General features: G+C 45.4%; 1 protein-coding gene across 2 annotated transcripts in view; it reads right to left on the reverse strand.

The window, feature by feature from the left end:
- Positions 1-9,802, reverse strand: part of PTCHD4 (patched domain containing 4) — a 48,974-nt gene extending 39,172 nt beyond the window's left edge. The window contains exon 1 of one of the 2 annotated variants that reach the window (XM_082215751.1): positions 9,227-9,802. In XM_082215751.1, the coding sequence (XP_082071877.1) occupies positions 9,227-9,775 (549 nt within the window). In that variant the 5' untranslated portion in view covers positions 9,776-9,802. The remainder of the gene's footprint in view (positions 1-9,226) is intronic. The other variant, XM_082215752.1, reaches the window with a different exon arrangement.
- Positions 9,803-23,070: the final 13,268 nt, after the last annotated feature.

Genomic DNA, 23,070 nt, shown 5'->3' on the forward strand with positions numbered 1-23,070 from the left:
AGCATTTGTGCTTAAAACAGGAGCTGGAGTTGCCCGGGGGCACCTGCATTGCCTTCACCCATTCTCCACCCTGAGTTGCGGTGCTGAGCAGGAGTTTGCTACAATTGCCTGACTGAAGGTGGCAAGATGGGAAGGACCTGCTGCTTTGTGCTTCCTGCCTTGTAGGCCCACCCCTGTATTTTAGTGGCCTATCAACAAGGTATAGTGAAGCCCTCTTATATGAAACAACGTGAGCTTACATCAACAAAATAAAATAAAATTGGATGACATGCATAATCTTCATTTGGTAGCTCTCTATAGCAAACATGTCATAGAGTTCACTGTCACCCTGAAGCTAATTTTCTTAGTGCTGCAGAGAACATTAGTACACATGTGCACTGCGTCATGTTCAAAGGTCTCTTATGTCCCTCCTCTTGGAATGTCCACATTGTGTTTCTTGGCCATGCTAGGGTGTGACAAAGAGGTATTTTATAAGGAATACAGAGTATATTCCATACCAGAAATGTTTTTGCGTGGACAGGCAGAGTCCCCAGATCCCGCGCCCCCCCCCATCATATGAAATAAGGACTCATGACAACGTGCTATGGGATTAAATTGGCCACAACTTTATTAACTTTCAAATGTGGGTAGACCTTGGCTCAGGCATTGGGCGTTCTCCCTCCCCGGTCCCCAGCCGGGGACCTAGGGAGCATCAGGGTTATCTAGTGTGTGTGGGGGGGGATGGGCCAGCTCTGGAGAACATATGTTCAAGCAGAGATGGCCGCCCCCGTTACGCCGCCGCTGCAGGGGAGAGCAATGACGACCTTTCGGCGTACGGTCAAAGCCTCCCTTCAGAAACCCCTTTAACGGAGAACCCTGGTATCGCCGCCGCAAAGAGGAAGATGGACTAAAGGATTCCGCCCAAGGCCTGATACCGCCAAAGTTGTGACGTTTTGCTACGGGAAAGGCAAAACCTGCCAATACATGGGAATTCCTTTCTGGCCCTTTAACAGCGACCTTAACGTAGCAGCGCCCGCATACCTGTGAAGAAAAGTTATCCTGCAAAATAAGACATTAACTGAGGGTGGGTAGGGTGGGAGAAGCTCTGGAGCCAAGTGAGGATTCCCAGGTAAGATCCTCCCTCTATTGTGTGGGCAGGTAATCCCTCCCCTACCTGGCCTGGTCTCCCCCTGGTGGGATTGGACAACTAACTGAGGTAGGCGGAGACCTCCAGGTATCCCACCTGAGGGAAGGCAAACCAAGCCTATGCTGTTGGAGCTGCTCCAGATCTAGGGGCTGCGCACGTCCATGCAAAGGGCGCCCCCCGTTTTAAGCGTGGAGCGGTCATTACTTCAGACTTAAGGAGGTTGCATTTTAAAAGGGAAGTGAGGAAAAACTTCTACAACAGTGCTGTTCTCAGTCAACCTAACATTTTCAGTCATTTTTGCTTATAAGCTAAGTAGGTCATGCATAAAAAAGCAAAAGTATTAAAGGTAAATCTCATTTAGCCAAGTGACCTAGAGCACACTGAAAACACCTAAGGTCTGTATTTTATTTTTATATGCACTGATGGGGAGCTAAGTAAGGTGCACAGAGTTTTGATGAAGAGAAGATACTAGAGCACTGATATGATGTTTCTATATTTATTATTCTTTATTATATTTTTAGCGATTTTTGCAATCAAGGGAAGCAAAAATAAAATGACAAAGTCATAAAAATCAGATGCAAACAGCAAAAAAACTAAAATATTCATCTGACAATATGTTTAAAGGGAACAAGTCCTACCCTTGCTTTCAGTGACCCTCCAAATTAAATTTGGACAAATAAGCTTACCCAGCAATGGTCCCAGATGTGCTTCCTGGAAAAGAGCCACCACCGAAACGTCCCATTCGCATGCCGCCATCTTTGACACTTCCTTCAGAGAGGGCACATGAAGGAGGAGCTCCGATGGCGGCTGCAGTGTCCAGGGTGGTTTATGTGGGCAGAGGCAGCCCTGGAGGCGTTGGAGTCCTGAGACTTTATATGTCAAGGCTGTATCATGGGTTGTAAGTCAAACCAGCACTGCAAACTAAGTGATAGCCAGTGCAGTCGAGCCAGGATAGCTGCTAAATGTTCAGACTGTCCTGCCCTGCTCAGCCCTGCTGGCTGCTGAAATCTGCATCAGCTGCAGTTTCCAGACTGTCTCCAAATGCAGTAATCTAACCTAGAGGTGACCAGAGCACAGACAACAGAAGTGGAGCTATCCCTGTCCAAATTGGGGCATAGCTGGGCTGCTGGCCAAAGCTGATGGAAGGCACTCTGTGCCGCGGAGGCCACCTGAGCCTCAAGCAACAGCAAGGGATCCATAAGGACCTGCAAGCTACATAGCTGCTCCTCGAGAGGGAATTTCATCCCGTCCACAGTAGGGGACGCTCCACCCATCCAGTCTAGGGAGCCACCCACAAACAGTGCCACAGTCTTATCTGGCTCAATCTTCAGTTCATTTGTTTGATTTTGTTCTATTTCTGGGGAATATGAGTTTGGCAGGACACCTGGCCTTGTTGTAAGCTATTAAAGGTCATTTTAGAAGCACCTGATGAAGTGTAGATACATGGTTGGCTAATGGCACTCAGTAAATGCTGGAATGTGCATCGACTCCCATGAGATTCACTCCGTAATGTCACAGCAGCCCCGATTTTACAAGCTGCCAAAGTCAGGCAATATGTTTTGCAGTAACCTGACTTTTAATTTCTCTTCCTTCTGTGGGGGGTAATTCCCTCTTCCCATAAATATGTAAGTTAGATTTCATAGAGTGGTCCCAGGGCAGCTGCGGAAGAAATCATCTAGCATAAATTCATGCTGAGGTATTCCTGTCACTGCAATGGTGAAGCGAGTTCAGAGCTGGAGTGTGGTGGGCCCATGATGAAGGACATTTGAATGGCACTTACAACAACATATGAGAGTTAGATATAGAATAAGTGTATGTGGCAGCTTCGTCACAAAGAAAACGCCTCAGAGCGATGGCATCTCCTGTCTTTTTCACCTTTGTACATGTTAAAGTTCCCAATAACCACAGAATGTCAAAAATATTGGTTTTTGATAGTAAAGTCAACTGCACTATACACTAAGAGCATCTTAGGGCATTAAAATCCAGAACATTAGCCTAACCCTAAAACAAGGGAGCATTCACAACATTTCCCCATAGTTAATAATCCATAATGCATGTTGACCACAGTCATGGACAGCTGAGGAGTCAGGGATTAAATAGCGCACAAATGTGTAAATTTGTGTAAAATGTGCACAAGCGTGTGAATGTGTTATTTTGTTCTACCCCTGCCCCAGTGTCCCATAGAATAGAATCATAGGACTGGAATGGACCTTGGATGTCACCTAGTCCAAACCTCGGCTCTGTGCAGGATGCAACAATAGCATTTCTGCCTGATGGCGATCCAGCCTTATCTTGAGTTTCATACCTTGCTTCCTGACTGGGCAACATGTTGCAATCAAGTCTGACTCTTGTTTCTGCCCTACCTAACATTTTGAAGTTCAGCTTGCCAATGTGTTGATTTCTATAATAGAGAACCAAGGATTTCTGCAAGTCAGTTTCCAGACTACAGCTGTAACTTGACAGCTTTGCTCCTTAAAAGTCTATGCCATTCCTCTACCAGAAAAGAAAGAAACATTTTGATCTAATTCAACTGCTCTTATGACAAATTTTCTGAAGTATGTAGGAAAGAAACAGACTTAGACCCAATAGGAAGTTTTTTTAAAATCTAACTGGTATGTGGGAGTGGAGTTTTTGGCAACAGCTGCAGCAAATGCCCCCTCCCAAATTAAAAATCAGGTGGCATCTATCCAAAAGTTCTTAAAGAACTCAAATGTGAAATTTCTGGTCCTCTAAGAAATTAGCAGCAGCAGCAGCACTAGTATATTGTCCTTCATTGTCAGGGAACTGACATCGGAGCAGAGTGGAGAGGCTAGGCTCCGAGATTCTGCCAGAGAGGGAACCAGTAAGGGAAGAGAGAGGACGTCCTCTGGGGAAAGAAGTCCAGGTGACACCAGGAAGAAGGGAGAGGCAGAGAGCACTTCGGAGGGGAGGCTCCGAGACTCTTCCAGTGAAGTCAGTGAGGAGAGTGGAGGACCGCCGCTTGGCACGCCCACTCTGCGCAGAAGGCTTCCGCGCAGAGAGGCGAGGAGGAGGTTGTCCATTAAGGAATTCTTATGCTGGAGGAAACCCACTGACGGATTCTACCAGCGACTGAGACAGCCATGGGAAAGGGCTGCTCAGGCAGGGAAAGACGCAACCACCCCTAAGCAGTTGGAACAGCTGGAGGTTTACACACAAGCAACCCCAATTCCCATGATATTCATCTATAGATCACAGTTCACATCCATAGGTCTCAGTTCACCCATAGTTCACATCATCATAATAAACGTATGTAGCTTGTTTTTTAAAAGGGTCCAAGAAATTATACGTTAGTTGGCTTTGTATCTGTTCTGGGAAAACTGATGGAAAGCATGACTAAAGATAAAATTACCAAGCACAGAGAAAAGTCAGCATGGCTTCTGAAAAGGTAAGACCTCTCTAAATACTTTTTTAAAGAGTTCTTTTAGTGTGTCATTAAGCACATGGTGATGCAAAACGTTGGATCAGCTGGAACTAATGCTTTTTAATTTGTTCGTGATGGAATGACCTGGAGCTAGTATTGAGCAGATGACACCAAATTATTCAGGTTGGTAAAAGACAAAAGGGGTTGCAACAAGTTGTGGTTCAATGTAAACAAGAGTAAAGTGTTACACATTGGGGCAAATATACTAAGTTTCTGGTGGTTACTGACCAAGAAAGAGATATTGGGGTCACAGTTTGATGAAAATGTTGCATTGGTGTGCAACTGTTATGAAAAGGGTGAATTTAATGGTAGGGATAGAAAATGAAACTGTCTGTATCACAATGCCTTCATATCATAAATCAAAATGCTTATAAATGTGGCTATGTGTAGAATATTGTGTACATTTCTGGTAACCACAACTCAAAAAGGGCATTGTTGGCATCTGTCTTTCTTTTTTTGGTGGCTCTTAAAAGAGTCTTTGGGGTCGCGTGCCAAGGGCAAGCGGTGGGTCCAGGGAGCCTCTTCTTCTTGGGCTTGGCCACCGTCTGTCTTGAAAGACAATGGAGTACATCTCCAGTGGTGAAGCAAAACTGCTGCATTAGCAGCACCAAAGTGACCTCTCCTGGGGCACAAGCCTGGAGGTCCTGGGCTGCCCAGACAACAAGACCCCCTTCTCAGCCTCACTGATGGGGTCCACAGGAAAGCAGAGCAAGGCGTTTGGCACCAGATTGTCTGCAGGAGTTGCTGGAGGTGCCATCCAACCACCTTAGGGAGTCCACTCTGGATTTGTGGAGGGTTTACTCCTGAGCCTTTTCTTCTTCTGAAGATATCCCACAAGGCAGCAGAGGTTTAGGATCAGAGATTTCATTCTCCTAGATGGGCCAGATGGGCTACCTTCCTAGACTGACAACCCCCATCTCACTTCCCTCTGCGGCATGTGCACAAACCGCCTTGACTGTTGGACCCACTCTTGGTCTCATCTGCTCAATCCACCAGAGCCTGTCTTTGAATGCAGGGGAAGCCCTAACTCACAGAGAGATTGAGACCCATCAGCTACGCTCACTGGCCAGTCAAAGCTGTTCTCAGGGCATGCTGACAGCTTCTTGGAGCCCCTCCCCATGCACCCCCAAAAAATGATATTATAGAGCTGGAAAGGGGGCAGAAAGGGGTGACCAACATGTTTAAGGGGCTGGAGCAACTCCTCTGTGGGCTACAGTTACCACATTTGGGGCTCTTTGGTTTAGGGGGGGAGGCAAGTAAGGAGGGAGGCCGGGATACTGCTGTAGAAAACTATGTGTGGTGTAGGAAAAGCAACACCCGAATCCAGGGCCTTCCGGGGAAGAGGCACAGACAAAGCCAAGCGTTTCTTTACACTGCGCAAAGTTAAACGATGTACTTTGCTACCACAAGATGTGGCCATCAACTTGGAAAGTGTTAAAAGGGAATGACAACCATGTCTATTAGCATATTTGTGTGTGTCTACACTGTATATTAAATTTCTGTCTCATTTTTCTTTTTTCATGGAACCCAGATTGGTATATATGTGGTATCCAGGTACTGACCAGACACAGGAGTTTCAGCAAGGTCACAGTGGCCTCTTGTGCCTTAAGCTTAAGCTAAGCCCTGCCGGATCACACCAAAGGCCTTGCCCAGTCTGCTCTTTGGGCACTTAGAAAACAAAGAACAACATGCAGCAGGCTGGTGTGAGAAGGACCAAAGCGTTCTGCTCCTCTTCTGGGACCATCTCCCCCACAAATGGGTTACCAAATGAAGGAGAGGCCCTCCTCCACAGTCCAAAACAGCTCTTGTTTTGTATTTGTTTTGTTCTTTTCAGGTTAGCAACTTTTTTGGATCTTCTTACAATTTCCTTATGTATTTGCAATTAGTGGTATGAGGGGAATTTTAAAATATGCAGGAGCAATCAAAATTAGAAACATTATATGCTTTTTTTACACACATTTCTATGGTAAAAGCATCTGTATACCATGCACAGATGTTATGTGTGGCAGTCTTGCTACATGGACACACAGAAAAACTAACATACATGTCATTGTTACAAGGTTATAACATTCCTTTTTAAACACAAGATTTTTTTAATCCATCAAATCTTCAATGGTGGTAATAAATCTTGCAACTGGTGTTGAACCTTGATTGAAGTCCTTTTGTTGCACTTGGATGTTTTCTGTTTGGCCTGTTTGGCTTGTGGGTGTCATATATGTGGTAGAATTGGCCTCTTGCCCGGTGGTTGGTCAAAAGTGAACTCAACCAAGGAAGGTGCTACCTTCATCACCAAAACACGGGCTCTGCTCTGGTTGGTTGGTTGGTTGGCCTGCCCATGGGACACAAGGGCAGAGAGCTGGCAAGGTTTCATAGGGGAGGAATACAGGGCCAGCCTTGGGTCAACTCACTCTCCCTGAAAGAAGCTGCGGTCGAAAGTGCAACCAAGGACAGGGTAGCAGGAGCTGCATCTCTTGAGTCTCAAGGTTCTTTACAACTAGAAGGAACAAGTGAAAAGAACAGCTAACCAATATTTGGCCATGTTAACTGATCTTGGGCCTATGGAAGAGAACCTTTAAACCTAAAGATTTCATTCCCTAATAGCTGTGCACAAAGACGTGGAAATAAATTATGGTGTTAATGCACAGTTTCATATTCCACAGAGCACCAACCATGCCAGCCAGAAATTCCATGAGAGCCAAAAGGAACACATTAGATCCCATCAACCTTTAGGGTGGGGCCATTTTAATAATCAACCTCTTATTCCTATGGTGGACAGCGGCAGCTGGAGGCCCAAATCACCCCAGGATGTGGTGCAATGGCAATGGCAAACTCCCGCAGTTCCAGCTGACCCCGTCTCCACCAAGGCGACCTGCCACATAATGGGGCAGACTCACAGTTCTAGACTGAGGGGCTTCTCAGAATGCAAAAAGTTATAGCACGTCTATTAGGTGTTTCTGAGCATGGAGAAAGATTCACTAAGGGCATGGAACAAAGTTTAATTCCCTGACTGTTAGTTTTCAAAGCCGTTTTCCTGCCCAACAAAGACAAGTCATGTATATGAATCAGAAATAAACATAAAATGCCCCTCAGTTATAGAAATCAGAAAAAATCCCAGTCAGATGGGTGGTATACAAATAATAAATTATGGCATATGAATATGTTGTTGTTGCTGCTGCTGCTGTTGTTACTATTATGTACATCTGTCATATCTTTCCTACACAAAATAAATAATTTCAGTGAAAGAAAATGAACTACTACAGTGTGTTTTTCTTACTTCACTTAGCAGGTGTTTTTCTTACTTCACTTAGGGCTTATGGTAGACTTTATGCACATTTTCAAGTATGGATATTTTCCCATGTAGGACATTATCATTCAGACACACACAAATAGCTGAAAGAAACATGTAAGGTATAATTCAGCAAAAGTTAATGCTGGCAAAGTTCTTCTGGCAACAATGGGATGGGATGGGACATGCAACACAGCACTTGCGCATGGTTACTTGGAAGTAAGTCCCCCTGCTTTCAATAGGACTTAACTACTAGGAAAGTGTGCCAAAGATTGCAGCCTTAATTGTGCTAAACAAGCCCTCTTCATCTCAGTAGGGCTTAGATGTGGCCAGGTTTTGCTGCATTGTGCTCATATTTATAACTTCCAGGTAGATCAGGAGAACCCACTATTAGGGCTGCAGCCTGAACTAATGTAGGTCACAACCATAAAAATGAATGGGGTTTTTTTTCTGAAGAAAAATAAGAAGTTTTTGTGGGTTTCCAAATGCATGTTTGAGCTAAAGGTGGGTGTCAGGGATAACAATAAGATATGGTTTCTGAACTACATGGCTAAGGCTTAAATTGCACATCCAGTGATGTCAGTGATAACAAAAGGTTGCAGGTTATACCTGAAATTCTGTCTGCCATGCAACACAGCAGTCTCAAGAAGAATCCTAGAATAAAATTTCTACCAGTGGAGAAATTGTTGAGCCAAGCATTCATATCCACGGTCGCATTTTTTAGATTCAGGTAGGTAACCTTTGTTTGCCTCGGGATATGAAATATTAGGGTTAGCTGGGCAGAAACTTTCCATAGCCCACCATTTTGCCTTTACTTGAGCATTGCATTGATGGTGCAATCCTATATGCCAGATCATAACCAGTGGCAAGGCTGGCCGTGCGGACGTTGGCCATCAGACTTGCCACCCTAGGCATGCAGCTAACGAACACAATTCCTAGAATCACTACTGCAATACTTCTGCCATCAGCACACTACAGCACAGGTTTCCTAAAATACACCCGAGGGAAGCCTTTTCTGGACCATATCAAAGGTCTCTTCCTGTACTGAGCGGAGTTCATGACAAGTGCAAAAAATGTGACATTTCCCATATACATTCCTGTGATGGATTCACCTCTGCCTGAAAAGCGTTGCAGAGCTTTACCCCATGCTCAGTTTATTTGCAGACGGGACAATTTCCCACTCCACACCATTCCCACCCACCCCCACATCTACCCGCCCCCGCCCCCCCCCGATTCCCCCATAGAAGTATGTCATTGGGTGCCGTCTTTGGAAAACTACCCCAGAAATGACCACGGCGCTTCTCTTTGCTGTTGAGGACAAGGAAGGAAGTGCTGCCTCTTTAAGGGGAAAAGCATGCAGTTGAGAGCATACCTTCAATTTAGTGTTGGGATAGCTCACTTGCACCCTGGCTGTTGTCTTATTGGAGAGGGCAGCCTGCCTCAGATCCTCTAGCACTGAAATTATATCATCCAGCACGCATTTCTTATCCTGATTTCTCAACACACACAGATGGGGAAAAGTATAATTATAGCCTTTGTGGTTCACCTTCATTTCCAGCACGGCTCGGTGGATGCGCAGCAGTCCTTCTGCCTGATGCAGAATATTGCCTCCGGGCTTGGCGAGGGCGATCAGGCGGCCATAGCGCCCCGGGGTGTGCAAGTCCGAGTAGAGGCGGCTCTTGGAGCGGTCCAGCGGGAAGAGGCTGTTGGCCAGGCTGCGCTCGATCTTGGCCAGGCTGTGGCTGGGCGCCACCAGGCGCTCCAGGTCGGTCTCGGGCTGGAAGCGGTGCAGGGCGCTGAAGCCGAAGATGAGCGTCAGCACTGCGGGCACCGTCAGGAAGAAGACCGGGTGGCGGCTGACGAACAAGCCCAGCTGGTGGCACGACGAGCGGAGCCCTCTGTGGATCGCCTGCCGCAGCATCCTCCTCCGCCCCAGCCGGCGCCAGGCTGCCGGCGCCGAGCGGGCAAGCGCACCTTCCGCGGGGCTCCGCGCCGGATCCGCCTGCCGCGTGCACGCCCGGCGCGCGCCCCCGCTCCGCCGCCCCCGCCCCCCGCCCGCGCGCCCGCGCCGTTCAAACACTGCAGCAAGTTGCAGCAGCGCGGAGGAGAAGCGCCGTCCGGGGGGGGGGGGGAGCGAGGGAGGGAGGGAGGGAGGGAGGGAGAGGGCAGGGCTTCCCTGGCTGGCTGGCTGACTCCCGCCCCCCCGCTGGCCCGGATCCCCCACCAGCATCCTCGCGGGCGGGGCTGCAGCAGCCCCCCCCCTCCCGAGGCGATCCCGCCGAGCCATCGCTCGGCCCAGCGCCGCTCCGGACTTCGGGGGGGGGGGAGAGCCGGGGCCTTCCTGCTGCGCCCCGTCCCGGGCGGCCAGGGCGGCTTGGCTCCGGCTGCTCGCCGCCCCAGGATCCGCCGGGCCCGGAGACCCTTCCCGCCCCTTCCCCAACCGCCGTCTGCGGCTTCGCTTTTTCCTCGCTGTTGGGGACTGTTCAGGGTTTCCACTTTCCCCAGCCCCATTTCAGCCCAAATAAATGTGTTTCAGTAAAATGAATGAACAATGTGGTATCTTTGCAGAAGCACACAACGCATGCAGTAGTCACAAATCGGTACTCACACACGTGTACACAGCATAGATGGCAAAGGCCAAAAATTTGGAGTACTGACTTCTCCCAGTTACTCTTCACAAGCTCTGCAAAAAGTGCCAGAAATCTGTGTCCTTATAACCCCCTCTAATTTCCTGAATTCATCTAATCCTTTTTAAAGCTATCTATGTCTGCTGACACCACTCTTCCTTGTGGCCATGAATTCTATAAATCAATTATGCTGTGTGTCAAGAAGTACTTCATCTTGGCTTGACTGAATCCACGGCTAGTCAATTTCGCCGGATGACCCCGGAGCCAATGTGCCAAATGCTTCCTCATGGCGAGCTTATATGAAGATGTGACGGTTGCCCCCCGTTCCTGGCTGACTGTGGTATCCTGGGGTGGCCGGCGGAGGTGGGGGGCCTGCTGGATCTGGCCTCCTGGTCTCCTTCAGATGCTCCTCCTGGGAAGCCCTCCAGACCTGAGCTCCCCACCAAGGGGCCTTCAGAATCCTGCTGCTTCTGACCCTGGAGCCAGAGCGTGGTCCTCGGGGCCAGGATCCATTCCATAGCAGGAAGCAAAGAGCGTGAAGAAATGGGCAGGTCTCCAGACAGACAGAGCCACAGAAAGTGGAGTTTTCCAAGGATCAGTACTGGGACCTTGTCACGCCACCCCACCCCCGCCCCCCGCAAAGAACAGGAGCTCCTGCCCGTGGGAGGGAAGGTGGTGGCTGGAGAGGGAGAAGCAGTTTTGCTCTGTTGTCCGCCTTCTCCCGCGTTAAGAGGCGGGCGCAGCTCTGAGCTGGGCATTCTGCTCGGGGCTTTAAACCCTCTTTGCTTTCACTGCCACCAGAGATGCCAAGAGGCAAGTGTGCCCAATACAACCATTTGACTGAGAACAGAAGTAGTAAAACATGGTTAAATCATAAAGGATACATTGGGTAATGGACATATGTCATAATATTGGCATGACAGCGTGAGAAAGACTCTGGAATGGAGATTTAAAATTCACAGCTTGCTATGCATTAAAAGAAAATTATATAAAGATGATGGACAGAGGGTACTTGACGCCTAGTAAGCTAGCTAAAATGTAGAAGTCTGAATCCAATATTTGTTGGAAATGTAAAGAGAAAGAAGGTAACTTTTTCATATGTGGTGCTCGTGTGAGATTGCAAAAGCTTTCTCAGAAATGATTCATAATGAATTGAAAAAGGTGTTGAAAATAACTTTTGTTTAAAAACCAGAAGCTTTTCTTTTAGGTATATTCGGAGAAGAGGTGCCGAAAGACCAGAAAATACTATTTATGTATGCAACCACAGCTGCCTGAATGATATATGTCCAAAACTGGAAAGAGGAACTGGCTCCCAAAAGAGGCAACTGGCAGTTAAAACTGATGGAATACGCAGAGATGGCAAAACTTACCAAAAGAATAAGAGATCAAGAGGACAGACTTTTGTGACAGAATGGGGAAAGTTTATCGAACATATGGAAACAAATTGTAAATAGTTAACAGGACTGATATAAACATGAGCAGTAAAAATTTAAAAAGAATTATAAAGGATAAATTTGTAAAAAGGATAAATTTGGATATGCAGTAAGAAAATAATGGAAAAATAAGAAACCGTAGAAGAGGAGGGAGGGAAGTTGCAGAAAATATTATTTGATTTGTGTAGATTTATATTCAATGTTGAATGTTGTAAAATGGAAAATAAAATTATTATTTTTAAAATCAAGACTCAAGGTTACATATTTCCAGCTGAACTCAAGAGGACTAAAGAATATTTTACCTTGGCTGGGTTATGCCTAGACTTTGTCAATAATTAAAACTTTGCCACGGCTGTGTTGTTATTAGAGAGTTCTAAGCCCCTTGGAAACTCTTTTATGGATAAATTGGAAACAATTTATGAATACAGAAAAGTCTATCTGACTCTGAAAAGATAAGATCTTCAGTGTTATGTATTCTCATGCTTTGAATATCGCTAAACCTTAGATTGACAGGAACTGGGAGTGAATGACAGGAGGTGAATGGATTACTCCATTATTGTCAGTAAGCTCTTTCTTGGACACTTGGAGAAGATGGAGAAACGTAAGCAGGTGACAGAACCATTCTGCCTCTACTTTGCCTCTGTCTTTTACCACAAGGGAAACAAGCAGAAAACAGATTGAATGGTTAAGATTGTGTAACACACTAGACCTTTCAAACAAGTTTCTCCATTCAAAAAATTTTGAGCACTGCCCATGCAGTGTGTATGCCTACAAGATCAATGGCTAACAGAAGGAATTACAGCCCAAGAAAGATATCCGTACACAAATGCCTAGCTAGGCCACATAAATTCAAGTCTTGTAGGTCAGATGTGTTGCATTCCACAATATTAAAGGAATTTGCAGGTGTCATCTCAGAGCCCCTGTCAATAGCTCTTGAGAATTCTTTTTTTAATAAACAATTTTTATTTGATTTGAAATGTATAGAATTATAACAATACAAAATACATATCCATATTTAGAGATTTCTCTGAATCTCTGGACTTCCCACCTTCCCCTCCATGGGTCCCATTGTCAACCTTTTCAACTGCATATCATTCAGTAATCCATATTTTATATCTCTGGAGCCAAGTGACGCTTCACAGGTAAGATTCACCTTCCGTTGTCTGGGCAGGACGGTCCCTCCCCTTACCTGGCCAATCCCCTGGCAATGCCTCCCCAGGCGGGACTGGGTGATTGGCTGAGGTAGGCAGAGACCTCCAGGTATCCAGCCTGGGGAGGGTGAAGCCAGCCCGAACTATCGGGAGCCTCGCTGGGATCTGGGGGGGTGTGCGCAACCACACAAAAGGTGGCCCCCATTCAATGTGGGGAGCGGTCATTCTTTCCATCTCTGGGCTTGTAACATCCATGCGGCTGTCGTTGCGTACATAAAAAGTCTTTCCCGCTCCTTTGGGATCTGGTACCTACAATTCCTAATAAAAGAGCTTTCTTTTTTAAAATAAATGTTATTTTAAACATTTTTTTTCCAATTCATTATATATCATTTCCCAGAATGCTTTTATTACCTTGCACATCCACCACATATGGTAAAAGGTGCCTTCTTTTTCTTTACATTTCCAGCAGTTATTTGTAATTGTCTTATACATTTTTTCTAACTTACTAGGGGTCAAATTCCACCAGTACATAATTTTCATGTAATTTTCTTTCAGCATACAACATGCCGAGAATTTCATAACCTTTGCCAATCTGAAAATTGGATATTATGCACCAAATATATTGCCCAGTGTATCATTATAGATTTAACCTGTTCATCCTTTGCATGCCATTCCAAAAGCAATCTGTACGTTTTTGACAGTAATTTTATATTATTTTCTAACAAGTCCTTTTCAAATCTTGAGGTCTCATAACTGAAAGCTTTCTTTTTATCTATCTTAAAAATATTGTTTAGTTGGTGAAACTGTAACCAATCAACAGTAACCATTTTCTGTAACTATCCAATTACTGAACGTCACTTTCAATCCCTTATTTGCATACGGTATATGGACCTGAGTAAAAACTAGCTACAGTATCCCCCCGCTGGCCCAGGGTGAGAACTTCAGTACATAACAATGAGCTCTTTCTGTTTGCGAGAATTTCAACTGATGAACCAACTGATGCCATGATCATTCAGCTGGGTGAGAATGACCTGGGCCTGCAAAAGGACATAGACTTAACTTGGGATGTAATTGCGAACTTTGAATCACTGTGAGAAATGCACCCGTGGAAGGTCATTGGTTGGTCAGATTTATTGGAAAGGAGGCAATGGCATGCTATTTCAGACCCGGTGAGTACCGGTATAAACTGCTCAAGGAAGAAGGTGAGGAGCAAAGTGTAGCTATTGGGTGCCTCAGTGAATCATCATCTTGACATCCCCTTTGGCAAAGAGACTTTGTTTCGATCCGATAGTGTCCACCTGTCTGCTGTTATGTGTGGCTGAAGGCTATTGTCAAAGGTTTAAGGGCTGTCTGCAGATGTGAGTGGTTTGGCAGCAAGCCTGGAGATTGGCTCAGCTCAGGTGGCAGTTTTAAGCATTGGGTAAGCCTTTGCCATGGTTGGAGGGTGGGTTGTAAGCCTCTAAAGGGATGGAGGTGGTGTTGTGATCTAAACAATTGAGCCTCTTGGGCTTGCTGATCAGAAGGTCAGCGTTACCCATTATGGGGTGAGCTCCGGTTGTTCTGTCCCGGCTTCTGCCAACCTAGCAGCTTGAAAGCATGTCAGTGCAAGTAGATAAATAGGTACCCCTGCAGTGGGAAGGCAAACGGTGTTTCCGTGTGCTCTGGTTTAAGTCCTGCTGGCCGCATGACCCAGAAAGCTTTCTGTGGACAAATACTGGCGCCATTGGCCTGAAAAGTGAGATGAGCGTTGCAACCCCGTAATCACCTTTGACTGGACTTAACAATCCAGGGGTCCTTCACCTTTACATTTACTTTTTACCTGGTAAGCCTCTGACTGTCCAAGAGAAAGGGCATCCCATTAAAGGAATCCTGGAGGAAGTGCTTCTGTCCAGATGCACGGGGGGGGGGGTAGGTCATCTACGACCACAGCATTCCCGAAAGTGGTCTTCCTGGTGAGGACATTCCTATTTGATGTGAGTCATCTAGGTTGTACCCAATGCCTGTGCCAAACCTCTTACATCTGCAATTAATAAAGTTGTGGCCTTGTTTGATCCAATTTAAAACCATGTTGGCAAGCTTGTAAAATTTAGGCTAGACCTTGCTACTGTGGGTTGCATTTGTAGCTGGTTGATTTGTTGTGCCCAAAGGGTACAACAATGGCATCCTGTCAACCTGGAGAGAAGTAACAATTGGGGTGCCACGGATTCCAGCAAAACATTAGTGCTATCAGATTTTAAACAATTTTTTTGCAAGCAGTTTCCCCTGTTATAATGCAATAGGGCTCCTCATAACCTGAAATACAAAGGCTGGCAACATGGAAAGTCTGGTGTGGATTATATCCACATTTTCTGGAATTGCCATAAAATAAAATAACACCAGTTCTTAGTTCTGAGCAATTTCAAAGAAATGGTGGGTTATAACTTACCAGATCATGCCATAATTATACTTTTAAATTATTTAGAAGACTACATGGAGGAAGGAGATGCTGAAATGATTGCAGTACTGCTGACTTCAGCTAAATTGTCCCTTTCTAAATACCCCATCTGAGTGGTTTTATAGGGTGTGGGTTTCAGCAGCTATGTATAGAATTACATACTACAATTGAGTAAGAGAAAGCATAAGAATTGAAAATAAATTTATTGAAAAATATGCAATTTTTACCATCTTTTGTAGTGAAAATTTTGGATATGTCAGGCTATATTTGTTATTTTTGCTAGTTTAAGGTAATCAGTTTGATAGACATATGTTGGTTTATAGCTGAAAGAATTGTTTTTCTGCAGTTTTGCTTTACATAGTTTAGCTATGCATACTTATGCTGTGCTATATAATAAATAAATAAAACAAACAAACAAACAAACAAACAAATAAATACATATCAGAAACCCAAAAACTTAATAGGACTTCCTTCCGAGGCAACCTGAAAAACATTGGAAACCCTAATATGTGATAGCCTTTATTCTGGACTGTCAATCAGAACCCTTTTAGTCTCTGACTCCATTCATCCCTGGCATCCAAAGTACCAATGTTCCATTGGCAGAATGCCCCTTAGCTCAGGTGACGGCTCTCAAGAGGAAGAAAGAAGTTTGTCTATCTGCTTTAAGAAACAAACAAACAAAAAAGAAGTGTGCAAGAACCTCGTGAGAGTCAAGTGGTTCTTAAATGGTTTATTTATGGCATTTGAAAATGACAGAAAGAGGGGAGAAAAAGAATGCACAAATTGCAAAAAGATGCACAAATTGCAAAATATTACCATCTTTATAGAGGAAGGTATAAACATGTGCCAGTGTTCAGACATGCATACAGTGAGGGGGGGGGAGTATTTGATCCCCTGCTAAATTTGCCCGTTTGCCCCGATGAATAAACGACCAGTCCATAATTTTAATGGCAGGTTTATTGTAGGTGTGAGAGACAGAATAACAACAGGAAAACCCCCAGAAACCCAGAAGACAAAAGTCAAAGAACTGAAACTTCAGCCAATATTTGCTTGCAGACACTTTCAACTGCTGTAAGTCGTGGGCTGCCTTTGAGATTCTATGCACTCATGTGCATGACACAGTGGTGCCAGCCTTGTTATTTTTATTAATGGATTAAAAAACAACAACACAGTTAAAGGCATTAAAAATACTACTAAATATGCCAAGATCCGCATTGTTCTTAGCAAATATTTATCTTGCTTATGTATGATGATTTTGTATCTGTTTACAGTCCAAGTTTCCTACTTTTGGCTTGAAGAACCATAACCTTCACCTGCCCCATGTTAACCAAGGACAGTCCCTATTTTACAGGTATCTGTTCTGCCCCTGTTTTGCCTTTGTGGGAGGTGCTGGTGGCATCATAACATTTACTAGTGTTCTTGCATGAGTTTCCCTTGGGTCTAAGGGGTTTCAAGGCTCGGTGGGGCGTGGCTCTGGACTCGAGGGACACGCTTGTGCCTCTGTCCAGATGCTCTGCTGCCCTTGCATTTCCTCCACAACAGCCTAGGCAGATTCCCTGCTTTATTAGACAGTGCACAGAGGGGCCACCAGAAAAAGTATGCTTCTAGGTGAGTGAGCTTAATCTCACGTTAAGATCTTTGAAAGAAAAATAACAGTATGGATCACATTAAGAGACCTGTTTGGAGTAAATGGGACAATGTTGAGCTTTTGGGTGATACCTATGACCCCAGTTTTGAGTATCAATTACTCAGTTTGTGAGGTGCTGCAAAACTTTGGCACCAGTTTCAAGGGGATCCCAAATTTGGGGTTCATAGTTAATGAAGCTATAGTTGACCCAACACTGGAGTTGCTGTTATTTATGTCTCTTCTCTGTTTCAGAGCTAGAAGGTAAAATTATTGTAATTTTTCTTATTATTTGATCATCCAGCTTCACCCAAAGATACGCAAAACTGGTAAGGAGCAGGGAAAAGCCTAGAGTGGCAAACAGCAAACCGTCTTTTAAAGGGCTGTCAGAAGGCATTCCTCTTTTGTGGACAGTCCGTGTGATGTAGTAAGTCCTGAAAGTCCAGGGTTCAAACCCCCCACTCAGCCATGAAGCTCAGCATAATCTACCTCACAGGGGTGTTGTGAGTGTTGTGGGAAATCTCTCACCAAAGATTAGGGTACTGACTCCGTTCTTGGCCGGGAAGCTGGAACTCAGGAATGAGGTGCAGAAAAAAGTAAACAGACACCTGATCAGGAATTACTAGTTTATTCCATACTCAAGAACCGTATAGACGTTTGGCTTCCAGTAATCTGGGACGTTAGCAAGAAAAGGGCTGGACTGCAAACCAAGGGTTGTTGCAGGAATTTTATGCCCATACTAAAACAAGTGGAATTGTACTGGCAGGAGGGTCTGTCCTGTCCACCTTTGTTGTGAACATGATCCCACTAGCTACAAATTGGCCAGATCTGGTTTTCCTGGCTACCTCCGATTCCTGCTACTCATCCAGCGTAAGTATCCTTTATTCTGCCCCAAAGTATGTGTTCCTGTGTTCATAATGGCAATGGCTACTTTTTCTTTACTTTATTTTTCCACATACATCATGAGGATAAGATATGGAAGGAGAGAACTACGTACGCTACCTTGGGGTTCTTGGAGGAAAGGTGGGGTATAAATGTAATAATGAATATCTGAAGGGCTGCCTGACCCAAATCCCCTCTCAAGATAGAGAACAATAAGAAATGAGAGCAGAGGCCTTGAAGTCGCCCTTCCACAGATCAGTCCTGGGGTGGATCTACACATAGGGGGAAAACCCGCTATAAATAAGTCAGAAGTTAAATCATTATAACAAAAGGGGGGGAAACTACTATGGAAAATCATAAAGAAATTCTTTTTGCTCTCCAGCGTTATCTGGTGTTGCATGTATATAATGCATTCAAAATAAAGTTTTTTTGACTAATGTAGCTGAGTCCCTGGAAAACAGCTGATCAAGCACCAGGATAATGAAATGGATACTAAGTGGAACAGAAACATTTATGGGAATTTAGAACCTAGTTCCTTTTCATTTGGAGAACTCTTTGCCACTTCTACCCATTGGGGGGGGTACTGCAAAGGGTCATTCTGTGGTCATTAGCTAATTCCTTATACTGTATCTTGCTTATTTGGTTGCTCCCTGTGATCTTTGCATTGCAGTCCAGAGGAATGCAGACTGAGGAGTGCAAGTGGCTTCACTGATTCGGAATCACTACATTTGCTTGTGAGTAAATCCCATTCAGCTCAGTGGACTCTACTTCTGAGTAAATAGAGTTTCTGTTGCAGCCATTGGCACAATATTTGGATTATTTTTTTAAAAAAAATGTGGATGTGAAAAGAAGTGTTCAAAGTATCACTGATTCACCCCAGTCCCTGGGTATTTGCTTACAAACTGCTTACTGTAAGTTGATATTTTAATAAATACATTTGTATTAAAAAAAAACCATGTGCAGTTTCTTTTGCATGTACAGAGTATTTTCCAAATCTTCAATTTAGGGGATTGAAATAAACAGAGGAGCTTTGTGGCTGTAACTGACAAAGTCTTTTCTCAGAGCGAGAGCGACCTGTAGACCAAATGCACATCAGAAACATTTATTGAAAGCTAGTGGGATTTTTTAATGATACCTAGTGTGCCCTTATAGGTGAGGCATACTAAGGTGAGATGGACTGTGTTTCTACTAAAATTATAGTAATTTTAAATTTGCATCTATACATACAAATTAACACATTAGCAAATCCCCGCCTTCTTTGGATTTTGTCATTGATTTTATAGTTGTAAACTGGATAGAAGCTATTTTGGCATATAAGTAGTATATAAATTTAATAATATTAATACAACTGTCTGTCACAAAGGTCACCTGCACATAGTCTTTCCTACCAAGGAACAGAGGCGAAGCAACCTGCTCCGGTCCCTGCCCGGGGGCGTGGCGTGCGCCAGGAGGTTATTGCAAGCAGCTGCCAATGGGGAAGCGCCTGTCCCCCTCCCTCCCCGGCTCTGCCGCTTTACAGCGAGTCGGGGAGGGAGCGGGGCCCTCCGCCTCGGAGTGCCAGAGCGCTGGAGCTGCAAAGCCACGCACAGCCAATGGCTAGCGGGTAGGCTTGCCGTGGGAGTTGTGGCGGGCGGGCAGGGGGCAGAATGTCACCCCCATCAGGATGGCACCTGGAGCGTGCTGCACCCGCCGCACCCACCTTGCTCTGTCCCTGCCAAGGCAAGATGCAGTGTGTTTCTATTAAAAATATACTAATTATTTCTAAATTTGCACATTAGCAAATCCCTGCCTTCTCTTTTAAATAGCTACTGCAGATGAGCAGATCCAGTTAGGATCACTGCCTCTGTGGTCACTTTCAGGGCCGGCCGATCTCTGGAGTTCTGGCTCAGATGACTCTGGATAGTTGTTTGAGCTGTGGGGCTCTTAAGGCCCAACTCCATATTGCATTTTGAGGCCTTTACAAAACAGGATACAGTGGAGCCTTGGGTGAATTGGCCTCCGGCTTATGTCACCCTCGGCTTGCGACCGGGGCAAACCCATAAGTACCAGAATGGGTTACTTCCGGCTTCGCGCCGTTCATGCACACGCATAAGCGCTAAATTGCATTGCGTGCATGCACAGATGTGACACTTTGGGTTGCGTCTTTTTCAGGTTGCGGCAGAGCTTCTGGAACGGATCCCGCCGTAACCCGAGGTTCCAGTGTACTACTTTCTCTAGGCATATGCCAGCCAGCCATCACAAGCTCCACACAATATCTTTTCCCATTTTCAGCAGAGGGCTCTGGTCCGTCTTGGGATTCTGCAATTTAGCCTCTTTGGAAAGGTCAGCTTTGGAATTTAGCCTATTAATCAAAATATAGGCAATTCATTGCAGGCAAAGTGGGAGTTTAAATGGAGACTTAACCAGAGGAAACACGGTGTATCCTTTTAAGCTCGCAAAGCTTATCATTGATAGAAACGCTAAAAGAAATCATGAGTCATTGCTAGCAGATTCCCCCGATCAAATGGAGAAGACGACATAGTGTGTGTTTGGGAAGAGACAAAATGCAGGGGGGGGGAGACAACAAAGCATTTAGAGAGCACTTAATTTGTAAACAAGCACACTTCGTGGAACTCTCTGGACAGCAGGCAAGAGCATAGTACAGATTCTTTTGCAGCAAAGATTTGGGGATTTTCACCATTGACCTTAAGCAGTCCCAGGCAGTAATTTAAAATACTTTATTACCATGGCAGAAACCCAGGGTGCAATTCAGCCATAAAGATAACTTTAAAGTCTCACTGAATTCAGCGAGAGAGATAAAGATGTGCTTAAATGTATCCCATTGAAATCAGTGAGAACGCGTGTGATTCGAAAAGCACTTTGTTGTAGTTGCAGTAGTGCCCACAATATTGCTGCCTGCCACCTCAATCTCTGAGAGGCCAGGGGTTCCAGGCTCTCCCCCAGAGCCCATGTTTCCTTTTGGAAATGAGGTGAGTCGGAGACTGTGGTCTTTTTAGAATATATAGTTTATCGGCACACATGAGCCCAAGATGGAGGGGCTCCCAGCTTTTCAGTCCTCCTTGGGACTTGCGTCCTCCACAGACGCTTACCAGTCACAGAACTCCCTGCGCTCAGCTTCTGGCCCACATTGCTTTTCTTCCTCCTTCTCTCACCTAAGCTCTCAATATAGCATCTTTGTGCACCTTTTAGTCGGCAAATCGCAACACAAAATTCAAAGAAGTGCACATTTTGAAGAATAGCTGTATTTCCGTTCACTTATTGGTCTGTGAAGTATGAACTGAATCGGTTCACATTAAAACACAAACTGAATGACTTCCTCTTGCATGCCTAGTCTGACAATCTTTTAATTTAAAGTGCTTAATATGGTCATGAACATGTGATTGAACAGCTTTTGAAAATGAGGGAAACCTACAGTTTGGGCCTCGAACCCAGATATCCGCTTAAAAAGGTAAAGGTACCCCTGCCCGTACGGGCCAGTTGTGTCCGACTCCAGGGTTGTGCGCCCATCTCACTTAAGAGGCCGGGGGCCAGCGCTGTCCGGAGACACTTCCGGGTCACGTGGCCAGCACCAGCGCAGCACACGGAAACACCGTTTACCTTCCCGCTATAAAGCGGTACCTATTTATCTACTTGCACTTAGGGGTGCTTTTGAACTGCTAGGTGGGCAGGAGCTGGGACCGAAAGACGGGAGCTCACCCCGCCACGGGGATTCGAACCGCCGACCATGCAATCAGCAAGCCCTAGGCGCTGAGGTTTTACCCACAGCGCCACCCGCGTCCCAGATATCCGCTTAGATGCTCTTAAAGAAACAGATCCTCACTATTTTGTTGCTCTCTGTATTTTTGTTTCTTTTAGATGCTGCATTTTTCTCATCAATAAAACCACCTGGGGGAAAAAGATTTCATACATGCTTATAGATCCTGAAGGTTCACCCTCTTCAGACACCAGGTGATAACAGTGTCCTTTCATCTCTTTTCTAGGGCGAGAGAATGCATATTTACAGAGTGGGGTCATTCCAACCAAGCCTTTTTAGTAAATAGATACCAGTTTGTCCAGAAATGTTACCTAGGGTATCTAGGCTCTTTGTCCTTCAATTTAATTTTCCCTGAAGCAGAGCCGTTTATTAGTGCTGTTTAACACAGTGGAGAAAGTTTCAGCAGCGAGGGAAAGGCAGGCAGGAGGAGGCCATTTCTTCTCCTCTCTTTTCGCCCGCTTTCACCCCTGGGAGCCCGGCATAGTGAGGCCAGGCTGGCTGCAGTCCTGTTCCAGAAAGCAAAGGGGCGCCGGAGAAAGCCAGAGAACACCAATTCCCAAAGTGCCAAAAGGGTTTATGAAGCACAACGTGTTTGGGAATTGAGGAATTCCTTCAACGATGGCAACCTAGAAAAACATAAAAATGGATACAGCCACAAAGTCTTCCACAGATTTCTAATTACTTTATTCCATATAGAGGAAGCCTCGGTGTAAATTATTCCCGTCTGCCGCTCGGGATAGCACAGTTACAATGCTCCATGATTTTCTATACTCAGAATGTGCTGCTTGGATTTAAAATATTAAATCAAGCCAAGTCTCCTGGCTTCCTGGCTTTTTTCTTAATTTTGCACAGGGTAAAGGCCTCCTTGCCACTCCCACCCAATGCCCCTTGACTGACAATAAGGAAGACATGCTGATGTTAACTGCGGGGGGGGGGGGGAGAGTACAAAAATAGTCTTCACTTGCTTTAACGCAGCAGTCACATGAAGACCTCACAGTTGTCTCATCCTCCCCAGCGGACAGTGTGCAAAGCTGCTGCTTCCCCTCCTGGGTCCTGGAGAGCTTGGGGGGGGGGCGCCAGCAGCACAATTCTCCTCACATGTGCCTGTAGGACAACCTCAAAATATAGACATCAAGAAATGGTGCCGCTGTTGGTGACTACCTGCAGCTGACTCTCTGTTATTTCCATCCCAGCAACTTGTAGAATGCCTCAGGCTAAAACACTGCTTGTAACCTGAAATTTCTATTTTATTAACCTTCTTCTTTATCTAATAGTAGTCTGTCATGTTCTGGGAGGGCAGAACAATGCTCA

The sequence above is a fragment of the Podarcis vaucheri genome (genome assembly GCF_965113315.1).
Source record: "Podarcis vaucheri genome assembly, chromosome: 3".
Lineage (NCBI taxonomy): Eukaryota > Metazoa > Chordata > Lepidosauria > Squamata > Lacertidae > Podarcis > Podarcis vaucheri.